This window comes from Oculina patagonica, chromosome 5 (genome assembly GCF_052425735.1).
Source record: "Oculina patagonica isolate OP01 chromosome 5, crgOcupat, whole genome shotgun sequence".
NCBI lineage: Eukaryota > Metazoa > Cnidaria > Anthozoa > Scleractinia > Oculinidae > Oculina > Oculina patagonica.
The window spans coordinates 3687937-3706821 of NC_135762.1; the positions used below are offsets into that span (position 1 = coordinate 3687937).

Here is an 18885-nt window from a genome sequence, read left to right on the forward strand (position 1 = left end):
TTTTACAACCCTTTATTGAAATACTGCGCCTTTCCGAAAAAAAAAATCGTACATATATTGTGGTGCTGATGTGACAGACTTACAAATACAATCTTATAAGTCTCCTAATACCTAAATGGAAGTTCTTAACAATGCTATTCTTTATCAATTTTCTGTCTATTTCTTTCCTACAGTTCCTAATGCTAGATTCTGTCGCGAAATGATCTACATTTCGTCTTGAATGTTTTTCAACACCTCCGACATGTTGATCAACCTCCCTTTAATATCTTGCTTTCCGGTTAGCCATTTTTTCTTCTCGGTGTCGTAGTACCGGTCAAGCACATTCAGAGACCACGGAATCTTTTTCTTTCGCAGCTCACTTGCAAAAAATCGAGCGAAGTTGATCACCTCACTTTCTTTCAGTCCACCGCTGTCGTTGTCTGCCGGCATCCATGCTCCAAGATAGGTAAGGAGATTCCTCTTATTGGTAAAATCAGTTGCCTGTTTGATCGCTTTCCTGACATTGTCACGGCCATTCTTGTCATCGGGAGTACCGTCCCCCTTCCAGTACTTCTGTCCTCCAATGTCCTTGTTTGGTCCCGAAGCGTAAAGATGCCACTCAGCCATCATGTACAGATCATTCTGGTAGATCGCTGGGTCAATCTTGTCGAGGTCTTCTGCCGTTTTTCCTGGTGACCCTAGAATGAGGATACGATTGGAATTCTTCCCGCCCGTTGCACGGATTGCTGCAACCACATCTGATGTCCAACGATTGTATTTGTCTGGATTCATGCGAAGACTTCCGTTGCAAATCTTCTTCTTCTCTCCGCACCCGTATTTCCCCAGCTCAGTAAACAGATTGAAGCTAAGTCTGTAGTCTTTGTTCTTCAGATGCTTTGCCACGGCTGTCCACCAAGCAACGTAGTTCTGGCGATCTTCGTCAGTCGCGTATGCTTCAGCATGGTGGTTGATCCATGAAATTATTGGGGCGACCCCAACTTCAAGACATTTATCGACTACCTTCGTCAAACTGTCGAGGAACTCGTCGAACTTCTTGGTATTGTACGGGGCTGGATACAGATCTGCCCTCGACCGGAGCCTTACGTTCCGAAAGTTCTTAGAGAAGATATCTTCGATATTCTTGTCATTGTACTTTGATAACGGGTCAGCTGTCTTGAACCAGTTTGTTGCAAACCCTTGCCCGATGTCTTTTCGGTACTCTGAAGGTGTACCTTTGAGAGGGAGAATTGCAAGATCAGTATTATATATGGCGTGGCTTTCGAAAGTGTAATTTGATTGGCTGGAAGATGAGTACACGAACACTTTGAGAATCATTTGTATAACATCTTTTGCAATCTTTTTTTAATTAAAAAGTTAAATTAAACAATCGCATTCAATTCAATTTTCATTTGAATTTTTATGAAACACGAGTATGGCCACCTACTTTGAAATCATTCGTAAGTCGAAATTAACATTAAATCTTAAAAAAAAATACATGATATAAGTTGCTAAAAAAAGAAAACAGTGAAATGATAAAGGTATAATTTAGCAATAGTTGACAGCTCCGCAATAATTTATCCAAACAAAGATGTGTGAGTAAAACGTGATTAAACAAATTCTGTCGCGAATCAAGACCGATTGTTGTGATCGAGCCGCAGTTCTCTGGTAAAAAGCATTTCGAAAAGTAAGCAATGCGGGTGATGCAGGTGTCATAATTAAAGCCAGTATGATCTGTATCACACGCATTTAACACCCGGTTGAAGCATAATGGGAAATGGGTTGTCTTCTCTCACACTATGCTACTGCTAATTTATCATCGTCTGATTTTTAAAACTGTACAAAAGTCTGCAGCTGCGATTACTTAAGTGCATGACATTAGTCGAACATCTTCTATACCGTTTTCATTACATCAACTCAGCATAACTTTTGTAAATCACTGGATTGATTAAGGGGAGTCCTTCTTAGCTACAGATCCAGAGCAGTTGCTAAGGGATTACTAAAGATGATTTTTGTGGCAAACGATTTTGGAGCGGAGTGGTGAATGTTATTTTTTGCACCTGCTTTGAAGTATTCTCTCTTCAACAAACCAACGCTTGAACAATAAAAGAGAGGCAAAAATCTATTCTCCCAGATTCAAAAGACGGAACCAATGGTTTTTATGTGATTTTCGTCCACTTAGCACGGTCAAAGTTGAAAACGTTGGCCCGACTTTTTCAAGTTTTCGGCCACATCATTGCCATCAGCCAGTAGCCACACCAAGTTTTAACTTTTTTTGTGACTCGTGCAGTGCGTTTTAGAAAGGCCAGACAACAATTAGTGGATTTTCAATTGATTCCAACAACTTCATTGGATTTTCAAGTAGCCCTAAATTTTGGTGACACTGCCGCTTTAAATGAACGACATAAGTAGAACTTTTTTCTCAAAAACATAAAATAAGAATATATCTGGGTATTGTACTTTTAGTTGTATCTTGTCTCTTTCACAATTTACTCGGGTTGTTAAGATAGATTAGAAGCTGACTTCGTTTAGCAATAAAAATTATAAGGGTTATTTGAATAAAGTAGTCAGTATATATATGACCCAGTTTCTCTCAGCCCACTCATCAGAGTCTTTCTTGAAGAGAAGCAGCATTTTGGACATGGCATGAAATCGTGCCCCAATCACACGCGCAGCCTGAACTGAACTAAACCTTCGATCGAGTAAAATTCTGGCTGATAACATTAATTACGCTTAAGTGCAAACCCGTTCCCTTTGTGGATAAATAAAGGCGGGGGGAAGCCCTCAACGATCCGAGCGGACAATCTACTAGCTTTCGAGAAAATGGTCTGGTTACTTGCAGGTTGGTGAGAGGCTAGTCACCTGCAAATTTACGTACTTTTGACTTTTCGCCAGTGATATTTTTGTCGGGGAACCTTTGTTTACAATATTTGCCACTTTAGTATGAGCACTTCACTTTCTGATCGAGCTACGACAATATTAATTCTGAGTATTGAAATTATGTGGAACGATTAACTTTCGCTCTAAAATTGAGTTCGATGAATTTTAATTACGATGCAGGTTTGAAAACTTCAATATTTTAAAAAAAGAATGTTTGGGCTCATAGGCATTTTTCAACCCAAAAATTTTGCAGTTTTGGAACGCATATATCTCCAAGAATATTGCGCCGCAAAAAGCTAAAAATTAATCCGCTAATTACGTTTCACAAGCTGGAGTCGCTTTGTATCTAGCATGATATGCTAATGAGGCAAAATGTAAACAATGATGTCAGTAAAGTTCGCCCAATATTTAATTCGGAAAGAGTGTCTGATGACGTCATGGCAGTGATTACAAAGCTCGTGATAAGAACAATCAAACATTTACCGGAAAAGTACGCCAACTGTTCGGAGATTAGCCGCATCACACTTTTTTGTGTTATGAACATTAGATTTCTTTACTTAATTTTCTTTTTCTCAGAAATGAACACTTAGGAAACATTAAATCTTACTCACTTGGGAGTAGAATTTGCACCGTAACCAAGCTTGGTCCCTTTGCACTATTTTGCTGGTCTTGTGTAATCCATGACGGTTTCGTGTCTCTTGCATACCCAACAAAGGCGAATGATCCTCGGGAGTCTGTCAAGATGGGGGCAGTGGCGCCAAGTCTCTTGAGAGCGTCAATTGCTGGTGCCACATATTCCGAGCCTTCATCCTGAATGGCTACCAAAACGATTTTACTGCAGTGACAAATGGATAATAACTTAATGTAGGAATATTGATAAATATTGAACATTAAAAAATAAAATATTTGAAAATGTTACTCACTTTCCTGTTATGGAATTAAGATAGTCTCGGAGGCTGTTACCGGCCGCCGCGTCTCCGTGAGTATCAAATCCTTTTGCTTCAAGGAATGCACCTGCATAGAACGGTGTTTGCGTGATTTAATCTCTGTAATTTTACTTTATACAATTGTAACAAATTCACAAACATGTTATTACAAAGATTTCAAATTGTATATAATTGAAACAAATAAATAAATAAACGGACATACACTTGTACAATAAAGGAAACCCGTGGGTACTCCTTATAATGGCCTTTACGAGGAGGCTCTGCCATAAAGGGGTACCTTTTTCAGGCTTTAGGTATATAAAAGGGTAGGGATTTCACAAGTTAAGGTATTTGAAAGGGAAGGGAAATCTGTCATTAAGATATTTAAAAAGTCCTTTAAATTAAATATTTCGAACAGACGCAACTTATGGCTGTATTGTCAGCGCTACATCAAATGACAATTAAGAAAACGTCTTGTTTTAAGGTGGCCCGCGTGTATTTATGAGGCTGACAGTTCCCTTTTTTAAGAGCGTTTTAAAACGGGAAAACGTGAAGCGATTGCTTAGATTTTTGAGAATCTAAAAAAAATAATGCTTAAATTATATAAAATGATAAAATTTATGGCGATCAAACGCGATTTGTTAAAGTTATGAGAGATTTTTGGAAGCCTTCGTTTTTAATAAAATGCGATTATTTTGAAAATGCCACGGTGAATTTTTCTGTAATTACCCCAAAACGCTGCCGAACAGTTGAAGTTTACTCACAACAACTTACAGGAAAATCCACTCCGTAGATTTCCTGAACGAGCGACATCTTTATTTTGCCTTTAAAAACTGTTGTGTTATGCGTCTGACTTGACCGTCGCATAAATTTGATACTTATACTAACCCAGTACCAGCCAGTTTTGAGTCTGATGTCAACTTAATCTTGTGTGTAAAAGTTAAAAAGATCGTGTAAATACATCAAATGTTAGCAGTCAATAAAGATGGATGGTTTTCAGTCGAATTTTTTAAAAATATCAAACAAATGACGTTATTTCAAATTGCGAAAAATTTGTCGATTTGTTTTTCATTTTTTTAAAGCTGCAGCTAGAACAGGATATTGCAAAGATTTGTGCCGAGTTTCAGCGTGTTCCTATCATACGGTTTGAAGAATTTTGGTCGCAAAGTCGGGTACATTTGCTTTCCAAGTTCTAATCGCTTTGTAAACCTCGCATTTCGAATGAAATTATTCTGTTGTTGTTTGAAGAGAGGTGTTACTGCCAAATGAAAAAAATGAAAAACAAATCGACAAATTTTTCGCAATTTGAAATAACGTCATTTGTTTGATATTTTTAAAAATTCGACTGAAAACCATCCATCTTTATTGACTGCTAACATTTGATGTATATACACGATCTTTTTAACTTTTACACACACGATTAAGGTGACATCAGACTCAAAACTGGCTGGTACTGGGTTAGTATAAGTATCAAATTTATGCGACGGTCAAGTCAGACGCATAACACAACAGTTTTTAAAGGCAAAATAAAGATGTCGCTCGTTCAGGAAATCTACGGAGTGGATTTTCCTGTAAGTTGTTGTGAGTAAACTTCAACTGTGTTGCAGCGTTTTGGGGTAATTACAGAAAAATTCACCGTGGCATTTTCAAAATAATCGCATTTTATTAAAAACGAAGGCTTCCAAAAATCGCTCATAACTTTAACAAATCGCGTTTGATCGCCATAAAATTTATCATTTTATATAATTTAAGCATTATTTTTTCAGATTCTCAAAAATCTAAGCAATCGCTTCACGTTTTCCCGTTTTAAAACGCGCTTAAAAAAGGGTACTGTCAGCCTCATAAATACCCGCGGGCCACCTTAAGTATATGTCATGCCGTGTAGGTATATGAAAGGGGTATCTTTTTCAAATAAAAGGTATACGAAAGGGGTGCCTTTTCTGTCAAAATGGTAGATAAAAAGGTAAGGGATTGGATCCCCCCCTCCCCAAAAATGAAAAAAGGGAGAAAAATATATTTAACGAATTCCATTAGAAATGAAAAGAACTTTAAAGCTAAATTACCTGTTGCAGCATCTAGGACAACAACATTGTGTCCTCTAGCGTGAAGCGACCGATCCACATCATTCACATAGATGTAAGCTAAGCCACATGTATTGGGCGTTTTAGCGGGATCATTGCAACCTTCGCTTCGGATGTGAATAGCCACAGTCTTAGACGGACCTACAAGGATACAAATACTATTAGAAAAGAATGAGTTATTCTTTTCAAGTAACATTATATATTGTCGTTATCCCTTCGCTTTACAACTGTTAAATGTTGACGAATTTCTTGTAAAAATATCACGATTTTCTCGAAATTAAAATAAACTAAGCCATTACAACAAAGAGATATAAAAACGCTATTCTGTGGTCGATCATTGTTGGAAAATGAATCGACCTTTGCTCCGTATTTTACTTCTTGCAGGTTACCAATCCTGGCCAAACACTTGGGACACTGGCTTTTCGCCGAAATATGATCATTGGCTCACCGATCCCCCTTCATCCTTAAAACAATGTTGCTAAGTTTAATCGATCCAACCTAACCACAATAAAACCATATTTATATTTTGCCACAATGCCACACAAGCAATCAGTTTGGTTTCATTTAATTAAATGAAGACTGAATGAAAACGTTCATTTCTAAATCAAGAGAAAAGTCAAAGTATTTTTCTTCGTTGCGTGGTTCCCTACATCCAAAAGGTGTTTCTTAAATACAATATTTCAGCACTAAAAGAAAACCAGAATCCAAGAAAAAATCCTAAGCTACTACCAAAAGAAATCTAAAAAAAGCTATTATTTGCAGATAGATCAAAGGTTTCACCAGTCACGACGATTTAAGGACAGCCCGTGATTAAAATAACAATATCAATGATAAAAATTTTATCGGAAAAGTAAGCCTTTTCTTCAGGAAATTGGCCCCCTTACATTTTTTTAAGATCTTGCTATCTTACTTACTTGGTAGGACGGGAATTTTTGCAGAAACTTCGCTCGGCCCCTTTTCGCTATTTTGCTGGTCTTGTGTAATCCATGATGGTTTCGTCACTCCTGCATACCCAACCAAGGCAAATGATCCTCGGACGTCTGTCAAGATGGGGGCAGTGGCGCCCAGTCTCTTGAGAGCGTCAAATGCTGGTGACACATATTTCGAACCTTCATCTTGTATGGCTACCAAAACGGCTTTACTGTAGTGACAAATAGGCAATCACTAGTGAAACTGTTATAACTGCCACGCTTATTTTTCAATATTTTGCCACTTTTAGACGAAAAGTGGACTTCACAGTAGATATAATCTCAACACAGCTTTCCATCAAATAAATAAGTAAATAAAAATAAAAAATAAGTAAATAAATAAATGGATGGATGGATTGATGGATAATTGAGCTAATGAAAGATTATTATTGTAGCAATGCGGCAATATTCAAAATTAGATTCAAAAGAAAAAGTTAGTAGTCTTTTAGTAGTAATGATTTATGAGCACTGTAATTGTTGTATAAAGTAGCGCATTTTAACGCCTTTCAATAAGTGTGTTGTAAATGTATTGTAAGTAGTGAACTGTAATGGCATTTTAAACAGTGCACTTGAAAGCCTGTTATATATAACAGGCAATCGTATAGCGTAACCTCTTTTATTATATGGAGGAGAGTGTTTTACTGGGAACTAAACCACTAGTAGATTCCATACGCCACTCCATCCGGGACCGGAGTGGCGTATATTCCGTATGACACTCTTGCGAGTGTCATATCGCTCATTGACGTCACGATACGCAGCTTTTCTACCTTGTTGAATGAACTTGGTCTCGTGCCGTTTGATGTTAGCAAGCATCGACACAAAGGTTCAATTTGTTTAACTAAGCATCTAAAAAGAATGATTTTTCCAAAAAAGTTAAGATCGAGAACACGATAATGTAAACCTTCACGATTTCAAGGTTTTTTAGAGGGAATTTTTCGCAAGGGATTTCACAAGTGCAGGACGTTGTTAAGAAGAAAACAAAAGCAGTTGAAAACTATAGGCCGTCAAGACTTTGCTGCATCGGATTGAAGTCAAAGTCAGTGATGTTTTCAGGTCTTACGTGTCATTTAGTTGAAAAGTATTTTGTTTGATTAGAATTAAGTTAGTGTTTCTATATTAAAGGCACGGGTGCTTTGTATTTTCTGTGAAGACGAAATCGGCAACATCAACTACATCTGGTCTCCATATAATAAAAAGAACATTACACGTTGGCTCAAAGATATGAATTTTATGTTCGAGTGGCAGAAACGATATCTCACGAGTGCTGAGCACAGGCTTAAGCACAGGCTTAAGTATTTGAAATATATACTCATTTCTAAAAGTCTTAGTGGGGACACGCGATCTTTAGTCGTGTATAAATATAGATTACTTCATAGAAAGTGCGCCGTACGGATTTTTATTCACGAGTTGCAAAACTTTGGAAAACGAACGAGTGAGTTTTTCAAAGTTTTGTAACGAGTGAATAAAAATTCGTACAAAGCACTTTCTATGCTGTAATTTGTTTACTATATATATAACGAGAATTCAACCATTGTTCACTTAACGCCGATTTTTCCAGTTTATAACCTTTGACATACAACAGTTGACGACGCGAGAAAACAAAGCTGCAAATGCACATGCATAGCTTTACAAGCGAATTCGCTATTTCAATGATATAAAAAAGAAAAATTACTGGCGACAAACTCTTCTAGACAAAAACTTTATTTAAATAAACACACTGCGTTACATGCACGTTTATCTAAAAGCAAAACTTTTCGCATCGCATCGAGGAACCGTCGCCACAAGCGAATAAACTACTGGCGAATCAACTGGCGAATTTTGAACAAATTGTGACAACACAAGGAGTCGGTTAATTAAACAATAATTACGACGTAAATCCAAAGTGAAAAATGCAATTTACTTTACCAAGACGATCCCAAGAGTGCCTGAATATTCTTAGAAAGTCCGCGGATGTGTTGTAAGTTCCGAAGAAAGTCTTGTCTTCAATTCGCTTTCACTTATCGACACTTGTTTGTCTTCACCTCGCCTTTGAAGAATGATTTTTATCACTGCTGTATTCTTTAGGTTTTGCTTAGCGTGTTGCTGTTGGCTTGCCTTTCCATTATAAAGTTCTTAAAAGGCAAAGTTTTGTAAAGGAACAAAACGGGTAGCCATGTTTTCAAAATATACACTGCCCTCAAGAGCAAATTTGCCGCTCGCTTTCTCAACCTCGTTCGAAACCATTTGAATTCTCGCGCTGAGATTGGTTGAGTCGTTCTACCCTAGATACTGATTGGTTATATTTTTCTCATGTGAAGAAAGCTATACGCACATGTGAAATATAGCAAATATAGAATTCTATTTGCAAGGTTTATTGCTTAAAATTCTCGCTTTATATATAATGAATTGTTTTTTATGCATAAAGTCGTTGGTTGGTAAAATTTAGAAATTTCCTGCTGGGTGCATTATTCTCGGCACTTAAGAATGAGGAAGAGGAGTTGACTGGAGTCCCGAGATAAAAGAATTCTAAGTTTGAAGGTACATCTAATTATTTTATCATAACGACCCCAACAACAGGCACTAACTAGTTCAAAACTACACCTTACAACACCGTAAGATTCAAATGATTGCTACACTTGTGCAATCATCTTTAGGGGTTCACAAGGAAACATTTAATAAAAAAAATCTGATGAATAGCAATGTTGAAAATATTTAAATGTTACTTACTGTCCTGTTATGGAACTCAGAAAGTCTCTCAAGTTGTTACCAGCCGCCGCATCTCCATGAGTGTCAAAAGATCTTTTATCAAGCACTGTCCCTACATAGAGGTAAAAAAAAAAACATTTTTCTGATGTATTACAGTTTTTTGTTAGGTTATATATTGCAACAAAAATGCACATATAAAATTAAACAGATGATATTGGAAATAAAACAAATGTACATCTTAAGAAAACGTACTAACAAAACAGAACAAAAACAGAGAAACAGACAAATGCCCTAGAAAGTTGAGATAAAGAGAAAGATGAAAAAGTGTCAGTATTTTGCTCACTGTTAAAAAGCCCAGTTACTGAAAAACGTCGTGTGTTTGAATACTGTTGTGTATCTTGACTCTCGTTGAACTCTCAAATAATAGACTACCTGTTGCAATGTCCACAACAACAACATTGTGTCCCCTGCCGTGAAGCGACTGATCAGCACCATCCACATAGATGTAAGCTAAACCACAGGTGCCTGCAGTTTTATCAGGATCATTACAACCTTCACTCCTGATACTAATATCCAAAGGGGGACCTACAAGGTAAAAAAAATTGATCAGAAGCCAACTTAATTTTTTAGCTAGCATTTTCCACAAAATCATTTCCATTGTGGTACAGGGTATTGAGAATAAATGTAATCTAACGTACTTGGTGAAAGTGGAATTTTTGCAGAAACCTCGCTCGGTCCCTCTGCGCTATTTTGCTGGTCTTGTGTAATCCATGATGGTTTCGCCACTCCTGCATACCCAATAAAAGCAAATGATCCTCGGACGTCTGTCAAGATGGGGGCAGTGGCGCCCAGTCTCTTGAGAGCGTCAAATGCTGGTGCCACATATATCGAACCTTCATCTTGTATGGCTACCAAAACGGCCTTACTGTAGTGACAAATAGATAATCATTTGTGAAACTCTGAGATAAGGAAGAAAATTGCATTTTATAGTACTTGAGAAAATATTACCACAGCTTTACATCAATTAAATAAGTAAAATATAAATATAAATAAGTATAAATAAATAAATGAATAACAATAAGACAATATTTAAAACTTGATTCAAAAGAAAAAGTTCAGTACTGATGATTAATTAGCATTGTACGTGATCTATAAAGTAATTCATTGTAACATGTTGTTTCTTTGTGTATACAGTTACGGCGCTTGATAAGTCTTCAAATTTACTCGTGTGTTATTAGAACCTTCCCGCCTGATATAGCAAGTGTAACTTTGAATTTTTATCTCAGGATTTAGGAATGATAAGTGGAGTTGAATGGAGTTCAGATAATTATAGATGTGAGGTATTTTTGGTTTTAAGGTACGTCTAGCAATCACGTGCTCAAAACTACGCCTAACAACACCATAACATCTTGTGGGACATAACGTTACGTTTGATACCTTTTTCTTCGTGGCGTTTTTACACTAAGAAGGAAACGATGGGATCACAATGGACATTGCTCCCCTTATATTTTTTGTGTTACTTACTGTCCTATTATGCTATTAAGATGGTCTCTCAAGTTGTTACCAGCCGCCGCATCTCCGTGAGTGTCAAAAGATCTTTTATCAAGCACTTTTCCTACAAATAGGAAAAAGACATTTGTTTGATAGTATACAGTTAGTGTTAGGTTCTATGAAGTAAAAAAATGCACATAAAAAATTACATGGATATATATTGGAAATTAAACAAACGTACAACTGAACCAAACGAACGTACAAAACAAACAAAAACAGAGACAGACAAATGCCATATGAAGTAGAGATAAAGAGAAATATAAAAAAGTGGCAGCATTTTGCTCACTTTTGGAAAGCGGCCTAGTTAAATACTATTGTGCATCTGAACTCTTGTTAAACTCTCAAAAAATATACTACCTGTTGTAAGATCTACAACGACAACATTGTGTCCCCTGCCTTTAGGTGACTGTTCAACACCATCTACTTTGATGTACGCTATACCACAGGTATCTGCCGTTTTGTCAGGATCATTGCAACCTTCACTTCGGATACTAATATCCACAGCTACAAGGATACAAACATTATCAAAATCGGTTATTATTTAAAAGTTTCAATTATTCTTTATTATTTTCTTTCACGTCTCAATAGCTGTTACTGCAGTTGAGCCTGCGATAAGATATTCTTTTGTTGAGAAGGTATGCGAACGAGGCGAAAGGGTCAACACATCGGTTAAAACAATTCAAAAAGTACCTTTCGCCTTTCGCTTTGCTGGGAATGTAAAAAGCTATTGATAAATATGGAGAAAATTCGCTCTTTGGTTCATGATCACACCTTTTCTTTTCATTGCATTAAAAATACAAAACAGCTTTTCTTTGATATATCATTGTTTGATCCGTAATGATGAGCCTTCACTAGTTGTAGATACCAATCCTGTGTTCTATTTGTCAAAAGTCCTAGAATACTGGCTTTTGCAATTTTGTCGAGAAAAAGTCTTTACTTCACATATTCCTGTCCACCTCTAACACAATGTTGACTTTTAATCATTCAATCTTACCACAATATCTCTATATATATTGTTTTCGATAATTCTCACTAGGTAGTATTTTGTTAAAGACTTTACCTTGCTCGGCTCGGCGCCTTCGTGCAAGACGCTCTGAAGTGAACAAGACAACAGTCCCAGTTATACACAGTGCGTCAAGTTTTACCTTAGCTTCACATTACGCATGCCCTGACCACCCAGATAAGGGGGCCCATTGGTGCACTAACAATGACACAGAGATTTCAATATCTGCGTTTTTATATAAGGTATTACAGTCAACTCTCTCTTAACGGACACCTCTATAAGACGTACACCTCCATAAGACGGACACATGGTAACGGTCCCTGCCGTGTTTCAGTCATTTTACTGTAAGAAAACTCCCTATAAGACGGACAATCATTAACGGAAATCATTAACGGACACTTGAGAAGTGTGTTTTATCATGTTTTACTAGTGAAAATACTTCCAAACTTCGTATCAACCTAAAGCAAAGTTAGTCAGCGCCCTTAGTCCCCTAAGGATACGTGTATACCAAGCTTACTAACCAAAAACAATGACGCTTTAACGGATTACTTCTCTGCTTACGTGTATGGACACTAACTACTTACAGTATTACAGCTTGAAGAAGCTCTCAATTTTTGCTTTAACAAGCAAATGCGGTCCTTTTATTATTTTAGTCTTGTTGCAGTTACCGAAGGTTTGTTGCATTGTGCAAAGGTTTATCTTTTTTATTTCAGAATTACTGGTATCATGTTACCTCGACTCTCTACAGAGCGGACACCTCTCTAAGACGGACAGCCGCGGCCGGTCCCGAAGGTGTCTGTCTTCGAGAGAGTTAACTGTATATATACATATACGTATATATACTATATATACTATATATACACTTTCCTGAAAATTTTGGCTTAATATTTGTCCGTATAAGCAACTGATCATGGATGAGTTCGACAGAAAATTAAAAACAAAATTGAATTGAGGGGTTACCTGCAAGTGGACCAGCTCTGCACACATCTGCAATCAGCACAATGGTCACACAAAACAGAAGAAACTTCATCGCGGAAATAAACCAACCTGCAGATTTAAAATCACAACAGTAAACGTAACATTAATGTTTTATAGTTTCTTGATACCATGTGAGTATTTTGCTATGACGCTTTAATCGCTATGTGAGTACTGAGCTCTGTAGCTTCTAGGTGCTCTACCAGTCATTTATTTTGTTTTTCGTGTTGTAAATGCTGGTGCTTTGAAAAGAAAATTATCAAAAAGTATATTTTTTAACTGTCCAATGATTTATTTGTCATTGTTTTTATATAAGTTATTTTTGTTAAAACTAAAATTCGTTGTTGTCAAATATAAGTTATCAATAAAAGCGCACGTAAATCTCTTAAACTTCAAATCAAATGTTACATGAAATTCAGTAAATCTATCTAAGTTAGTTAGCTATTTACCATACGACCATTTTAAATAAGTAAGTGTATTTGTATGAGCCAAAAGTCGATTTTCGTTCGTTTAATGAAGAAAAAAATTATAATTGTTTTTGGACGAAATGTTGAACGAAGGAAGAGAATGAACACCATACAAAAAAGAATACGTACAACATTTCGTACAAACAAGAAAAATTATAAGGAAAGGGAAAGTGTTAACTTTTTAACAAGAGCTACATCACGAATTAAACGTTTAGCCAAAAAGGTTTCTGGTTTGCGATCCGTTCCAAATTTTCTTTAACAATCCTAAGCATCCTTCTTTCTTCATGGTTTATAATTACATCTTTATTGCGGGCCCAAGAGAGGCCCGCAACCCTAATCTTGACAGTGACCAGCGGATAGCGTTTTACGCGTGCGCGCCACGTTAATAAATAGCGAACAGAAAACGGAAGTTGAAAATTTTGTTCTTCCACTAAGAACGATCGGAATGCGAAAAATGTGTCAATCACGACAGTTTGTCGTAACACCGGAAGAGAAAATCTGTTCTCCAAGAACGATTGTCACATATATAAGATCTAGGCTTCTGTCACATGGAAGATTGCAAACATTACAATTTGCAGACTTGTTTTACGGGTGTTGCTTTTGCTCTGATTGTATCACGCATAAACCACGGCAAAGCGAATGATTCCAACAACGGTTATTCTCGAGAAATTCGTTATAACACTGACAATATAGCGAGTTTATAGACCGAGGAAAATCACATCTCAATTCACACCGCGTGCTCGACTACAGTTCACTAAACTGTCAATCCGACAAAAAACAACTCTGACTGGTTCGCGGTCGGTTAGCGACAATTAAGCGTGATTTATCATTAATCGCGCCACGTTAATAAAAGGCGAGCACAACATAGCGAGTTTACCGACTGAGAAAAATCACATCTCAATTCACACTGCGTGCTCGATTACACTTCCCAAAACTGATAAAAATATGCATTCCTTGCGTGACGCGTTACTCGGGATAATTGTCTTTTGTCCATTTAAGGTGGCCCGCGGGTATTTATGAGGCTGACAGTTCCCTCTTTCAAGCGCGTTTTAAAACGGCAAAACGTGAAGCGATTGCTTAGATTTTTGAGAATCTGAAAAAATAATGTTTATGTTATATAAAATGATAAATTTTATGGCGATCAAACGCGATTTGTTAAAGTTATGAGCGATTTTTGGAAGCCTTCGTTTTTAATAAAATGCGATTTTTTTGAAAATGCCACGGTGAATTTTTCTGTAATTACCCCAAAACGCTGCCAAACAGTTGAAGTTTACTCACAACAACTTACAGGAAAATCCACTCCGTAAATTTCCTGAACGAGCGACATCTTTATTTTGCCTTTAAAAACTGTTGTGTTATGCGTCTGACTTGACCGTCGCATAAATTTGATACTTATACTAACCCAGTACCAGCCAGTTTTGAGTCTAATGTCACCTTAATCTTGTGTGTAAAAGTTAAAAAGATCGTGTATATACATCAAATGTTAGCAGTCAATAAAGATGGATGGTTTTCAGCCGAATTTTTAAAAATATCAAACAAATGACGTTATTTAGAATTGCGGAAAATTTGTCGATTTGTTTTTCATTTTTTTAAAGCTGCAGCTAGAACAGGATATTGCAAAGATTTGTGCCGAGTTTCAGCGTGTTCCTATCATACGGTTTGAAGAATTTCGGTCGGAAAGTCAGGTACATTTACTTTCCAAGATTTGGTCGCTTTGTAAACCCCGCATTTCCAATGAAATTATACTGTTGTTTTCGAAGAGAGGCGTTGCTTTCAAATTCCGCACGATCTTCTGCCACTTGGAAATAACACAGCCTGAAATAGTTACTACTAAAATGACAAATACCGTTCCTGCACAAGTATTCCCTGACGGTAGAAGATCGTGCGGAATTTGGAAGTAACACCTCAATTATCATCGATATTTACAATTCATATTTTGTCTCCATTTTTGCAATAGTCAAGCATGTCGCTAAGGAAAGCGTTTTTCGGTAATTCTTTGCTAAACAAAAGTTTTATAGCTACATGAAAATCATACAATTGGCAAACAAAAACTTGGTTTGCGTATTCAGCAATAAAAACCAAACCTAAATAAAAAAAAATGTATACAACTTTAAACAACAAGAGCTTACAGAACACGTTTTTGCTCATAACGATCACTTAAACCGCTTTTTCAGCTGAACTTGTTACGCTATATACGGCGGATTTTGTCATGGTAACTGCACTCGACTCCTTAATTTTTGTTCACCGGTGCTTTAGTAATAAGTCTTTAAGCCTGCCTTCGGTGCACGCATTTCTAAAAAGAGTGTTCCAAATGATTGTTGAGTCATTAGTCCAACAAAGTCCAACGAGCAGTTGTTGTATACGTAGGATATGTTGGTGAAAAATTCGAAATGACGAGACCCTTGAATTTTGGTGAAAACTCTACACGCGCATTTTTTGAAGGACCATTCAACACAACGATCTATGCAGTGTTTGTCGCGACTACTGAGATCTCACCTACCTTGGGTATTTGCTGAATGATTTTCATCAATGTTTACTTCAGTTAAAGCAATTGATCGGCTGACCTGCAGAACATAAACGAACGGTCGCAGATTTAGTTGCAATGTTATACGTAGAGAGATCATGAAAAAATTTGAAAAAAGTGCTTAGTCTTGATCTCAACCTACCTGACTTTCTCTATGAAACAAACAGTCTGAACCAACTAAAATAAGGACGGTTATTTTAAAACCAAATTGACGACGTGGAATATGCTGAAACTGTTGTCGCATTTTTCTATTGGTTGTTGATGACACTTGACGTTTGTGATTGGTTGCCTTGAGATGATATCTTCTGCCCTTCTGTTTACTTAGGGATTCATATGACAATTTTTTTGCTCCTTTAGCAACGTAAAATTTATAGTAAAATTAAAGAATGTCACATTTTGGTAAGATCCGAAAAATACTAAATAGCAGCCAGCAGTTTTTATGATCAAAATGTATAAAATAGGGTGTCATTCTATTTTTTTGCTGTATTTTGCGAACCCGTTATTTCTATTTAATTTCATTTGCGTGTGTGTTTGCGTGTGTTTTTACGGTTGCGTGAAATTCTTTGGCAACGGCGATGATTTCACAAGCATGTAAAAAGGCAGGCGAGACTGAAGTAAGGCCATGCATATTCTGAATTATATGTGGTAAAATAAATGAATTTTACTTTGTTGTAAGATACGAAAAATACTAAAAAAGCAGCAACCAGTATTCATAATGAACTGTTGTAAACTATACACAAAGGGTGCAATTCATACTTTTTTGTTGTATTGGGTCTATTTCGAACCCGTTAATTGTATTTTATTTTGCGTGTGTGTTTGCGTGTGTTTTTGCGGTTGCGTGAAATTCTTTGGCAACGGCAGTGATTTCACAAGCATGTAAAAAGGCAGGCGAGACTGAAGTAAGGCCATACATATTCTGAATTATATGTGGTAAAATAAATGAATTTCACTTTGTTGTAAGATACGAAAAATACTAAAAAAGCAGCAACCAGTATTCATAATGAACATATAAACTATACACAAAGGATGCCATTCCTTTTTTGTTGTATTGGGTCTATTTCGAACCTGTTAATTTTATTTTGTTTTGCGTGTACGATTTAAGGTTTTGATACGCTATCGTGTTTCACAAGCACGTAAGAGTAAGATGGCCCGCGGGTATTTATGAGGCTGACAGTTCCCTTTTTTAAGCGAGTTTTAAAACGGGAAACCGTGAAGCGATTGCTTAGAGTTTTTAGAATCTGAAAGAATAATGCTTAAATTATATAAATTGATAAATTTTATGGCGATCAAACGCGATTTGTTTAAGTTATGAGCGATTTTCGGAAGCCTTCGTTTTTAATAAAATGCGATTATTTTTAAAATGCCACGGTGAATTTTTCTGTAATTACCTCAAAACGCTGCCAAACAGTTGAAGTTTACTCACAACAACTTACAGGAAAATCCACTCCGTAGATTTCCTGAACGAGCGACATCTTTATTTTGCCTTTAAAAACTGTTGTGTTATGCGTCTGTCTTGACCGTCGCATAATTTTGATACTTATAATAACCCAGTACCAGCCAGTTTTGAGGCTGATGTCACCTTAATCTTGCGTGTAAAAGTTAAAAAGATCGTGTATATACATAAAATGTTAGCAGTCAATAAAGATGGATGGTTTTCAGCCGAATTTTTGAAAATATCAAACAAATGACGTTATTTCAAATTGCGAAAAATTTGTCGATTTGTTTTGTATTTTTTTAAAGCTGCAACTAGAACAGGATATTTTAAAGGTTTGTGCTAATTTTTAGCGTGTTTCTTTCATACGGTTTGAAGAATTTCGGTTGCAAAGTTAGGTACATTAACAAAATGTTGCCAAAACTTACAGTCTAATAATATAAATAAAACTTGCCGTGTTATAAATAAATGGTATATGGTTTAACGCCAATTGATGCCGACGGGGATGTTTTGACAAATTCAATCTATTGAGCCGTTTTGGAAGAATTTTTAGTTTCGAAAGCAACGAATTGGATTATAAATCGTTATATAATGTATCATGTCTGTTTGCTGTTAATTTAAAATATTAGAAACCTATTTGTGCTGATCAGGATGCAGATTAAATAAATATCGTTTACACTCATTTCAAACCAATTCTTGAAATTAGAGAATTCATAACCTCAATATCACTTCGATTCTTAGAAGCGTTTTTCATAATTCAATTCTACTTTGATCGTTTCAAAATTCAATACGGAAACCGATAAAATGTTTAAATAGAACTTTGGTTGTCAACTCGTTTGCCACCTGGCGTATTTTAGTAGCCAAACTCTGTTATAGTGATGTGAAACATAACGAGGTCTTGTTTTAGATCGATATCTAGTCGGAATTTTATTTATTTGACAAAAGGCGTTGACGAAAATCCCTCGACGGCGGTTTAACTTTTTATGCGTGGCAGAACATTCAAAATGGAAAATACGGTGAATTTGTTCTTCCGTGCTGTCGGAGGAAGGTTAACTTTTAAAATTATTTCTTAACCGTACTTATATTTGAATGGCTTATAACCTTGCCTTAAGACTTCCGGTGTGTAGTTCAGAATTATCACAATCTTTAACGAAAGAACCGAGGGGAAAATAGTACATTTACAAACTGCCGAGGTTCGACCTTGTTCGAAACAGCAAAACTCATGTGCTTCTTTTTTGTCACGTGACTCTACATCGAGGGAAAACTGGCGCCTAGTGCGCAATACCGCTGTTCAACTCAATGCGGTAGCATTTACAGATTGTAAGCAATCTCGAGCCCAGAGTGACCCCCGGCTCCACGATCCGTCAGCGGTTGGTCAGCGGTAGGGTCGCCGGGACTCACTCTGGGAAACTGAATT

At 36.6% G+C, this 18885-nt stretch overlaps 1 protein-coding gene across 2 annotated transcripts; it reads right to left on the reverse strand.

Moving 5' to 3' along the window:
* Positions 1-16593, reverse strand: LOC144654856 (uncharacterized). Of its 2 annotated transcripts, XM_078515080.1 has the most exons (13): positions 16013-16592; positions 13031-13117; positions 12128-12160; positions 11425-11571; positions 11041-11131; positions 10215-10441; positions 9949-10101; positions 9538-9628; positions 6778-7004; positions 5846-6004; positions 3780-3870; positions 3468-3691; positions 1-1211 (listed from the first exon to the last, which is right to left on the reverse strand). In XM_078515080.1, exons 1-13 carry the CDS (start codon positions 16134-16136, stop codon positions 205-207), a joined length of 2661 nt encoding a protein of 886 aa, XP_078371206.1. In that variant the 5' UTR covers positions 16137-16592; the 3' UTR covers positions 1-204. The 2 variants fall into 2 exon arrangements, with proteins under 2 accessions (XP_078371206.1, XP_078371207.1); XM_078515081.1 differs by lacking the exon at positions 12128-12160 and having other exon boundaries at positions 16013-16593.
* Positions 16594-18885: the final 2292 nt, after the last annotated feature.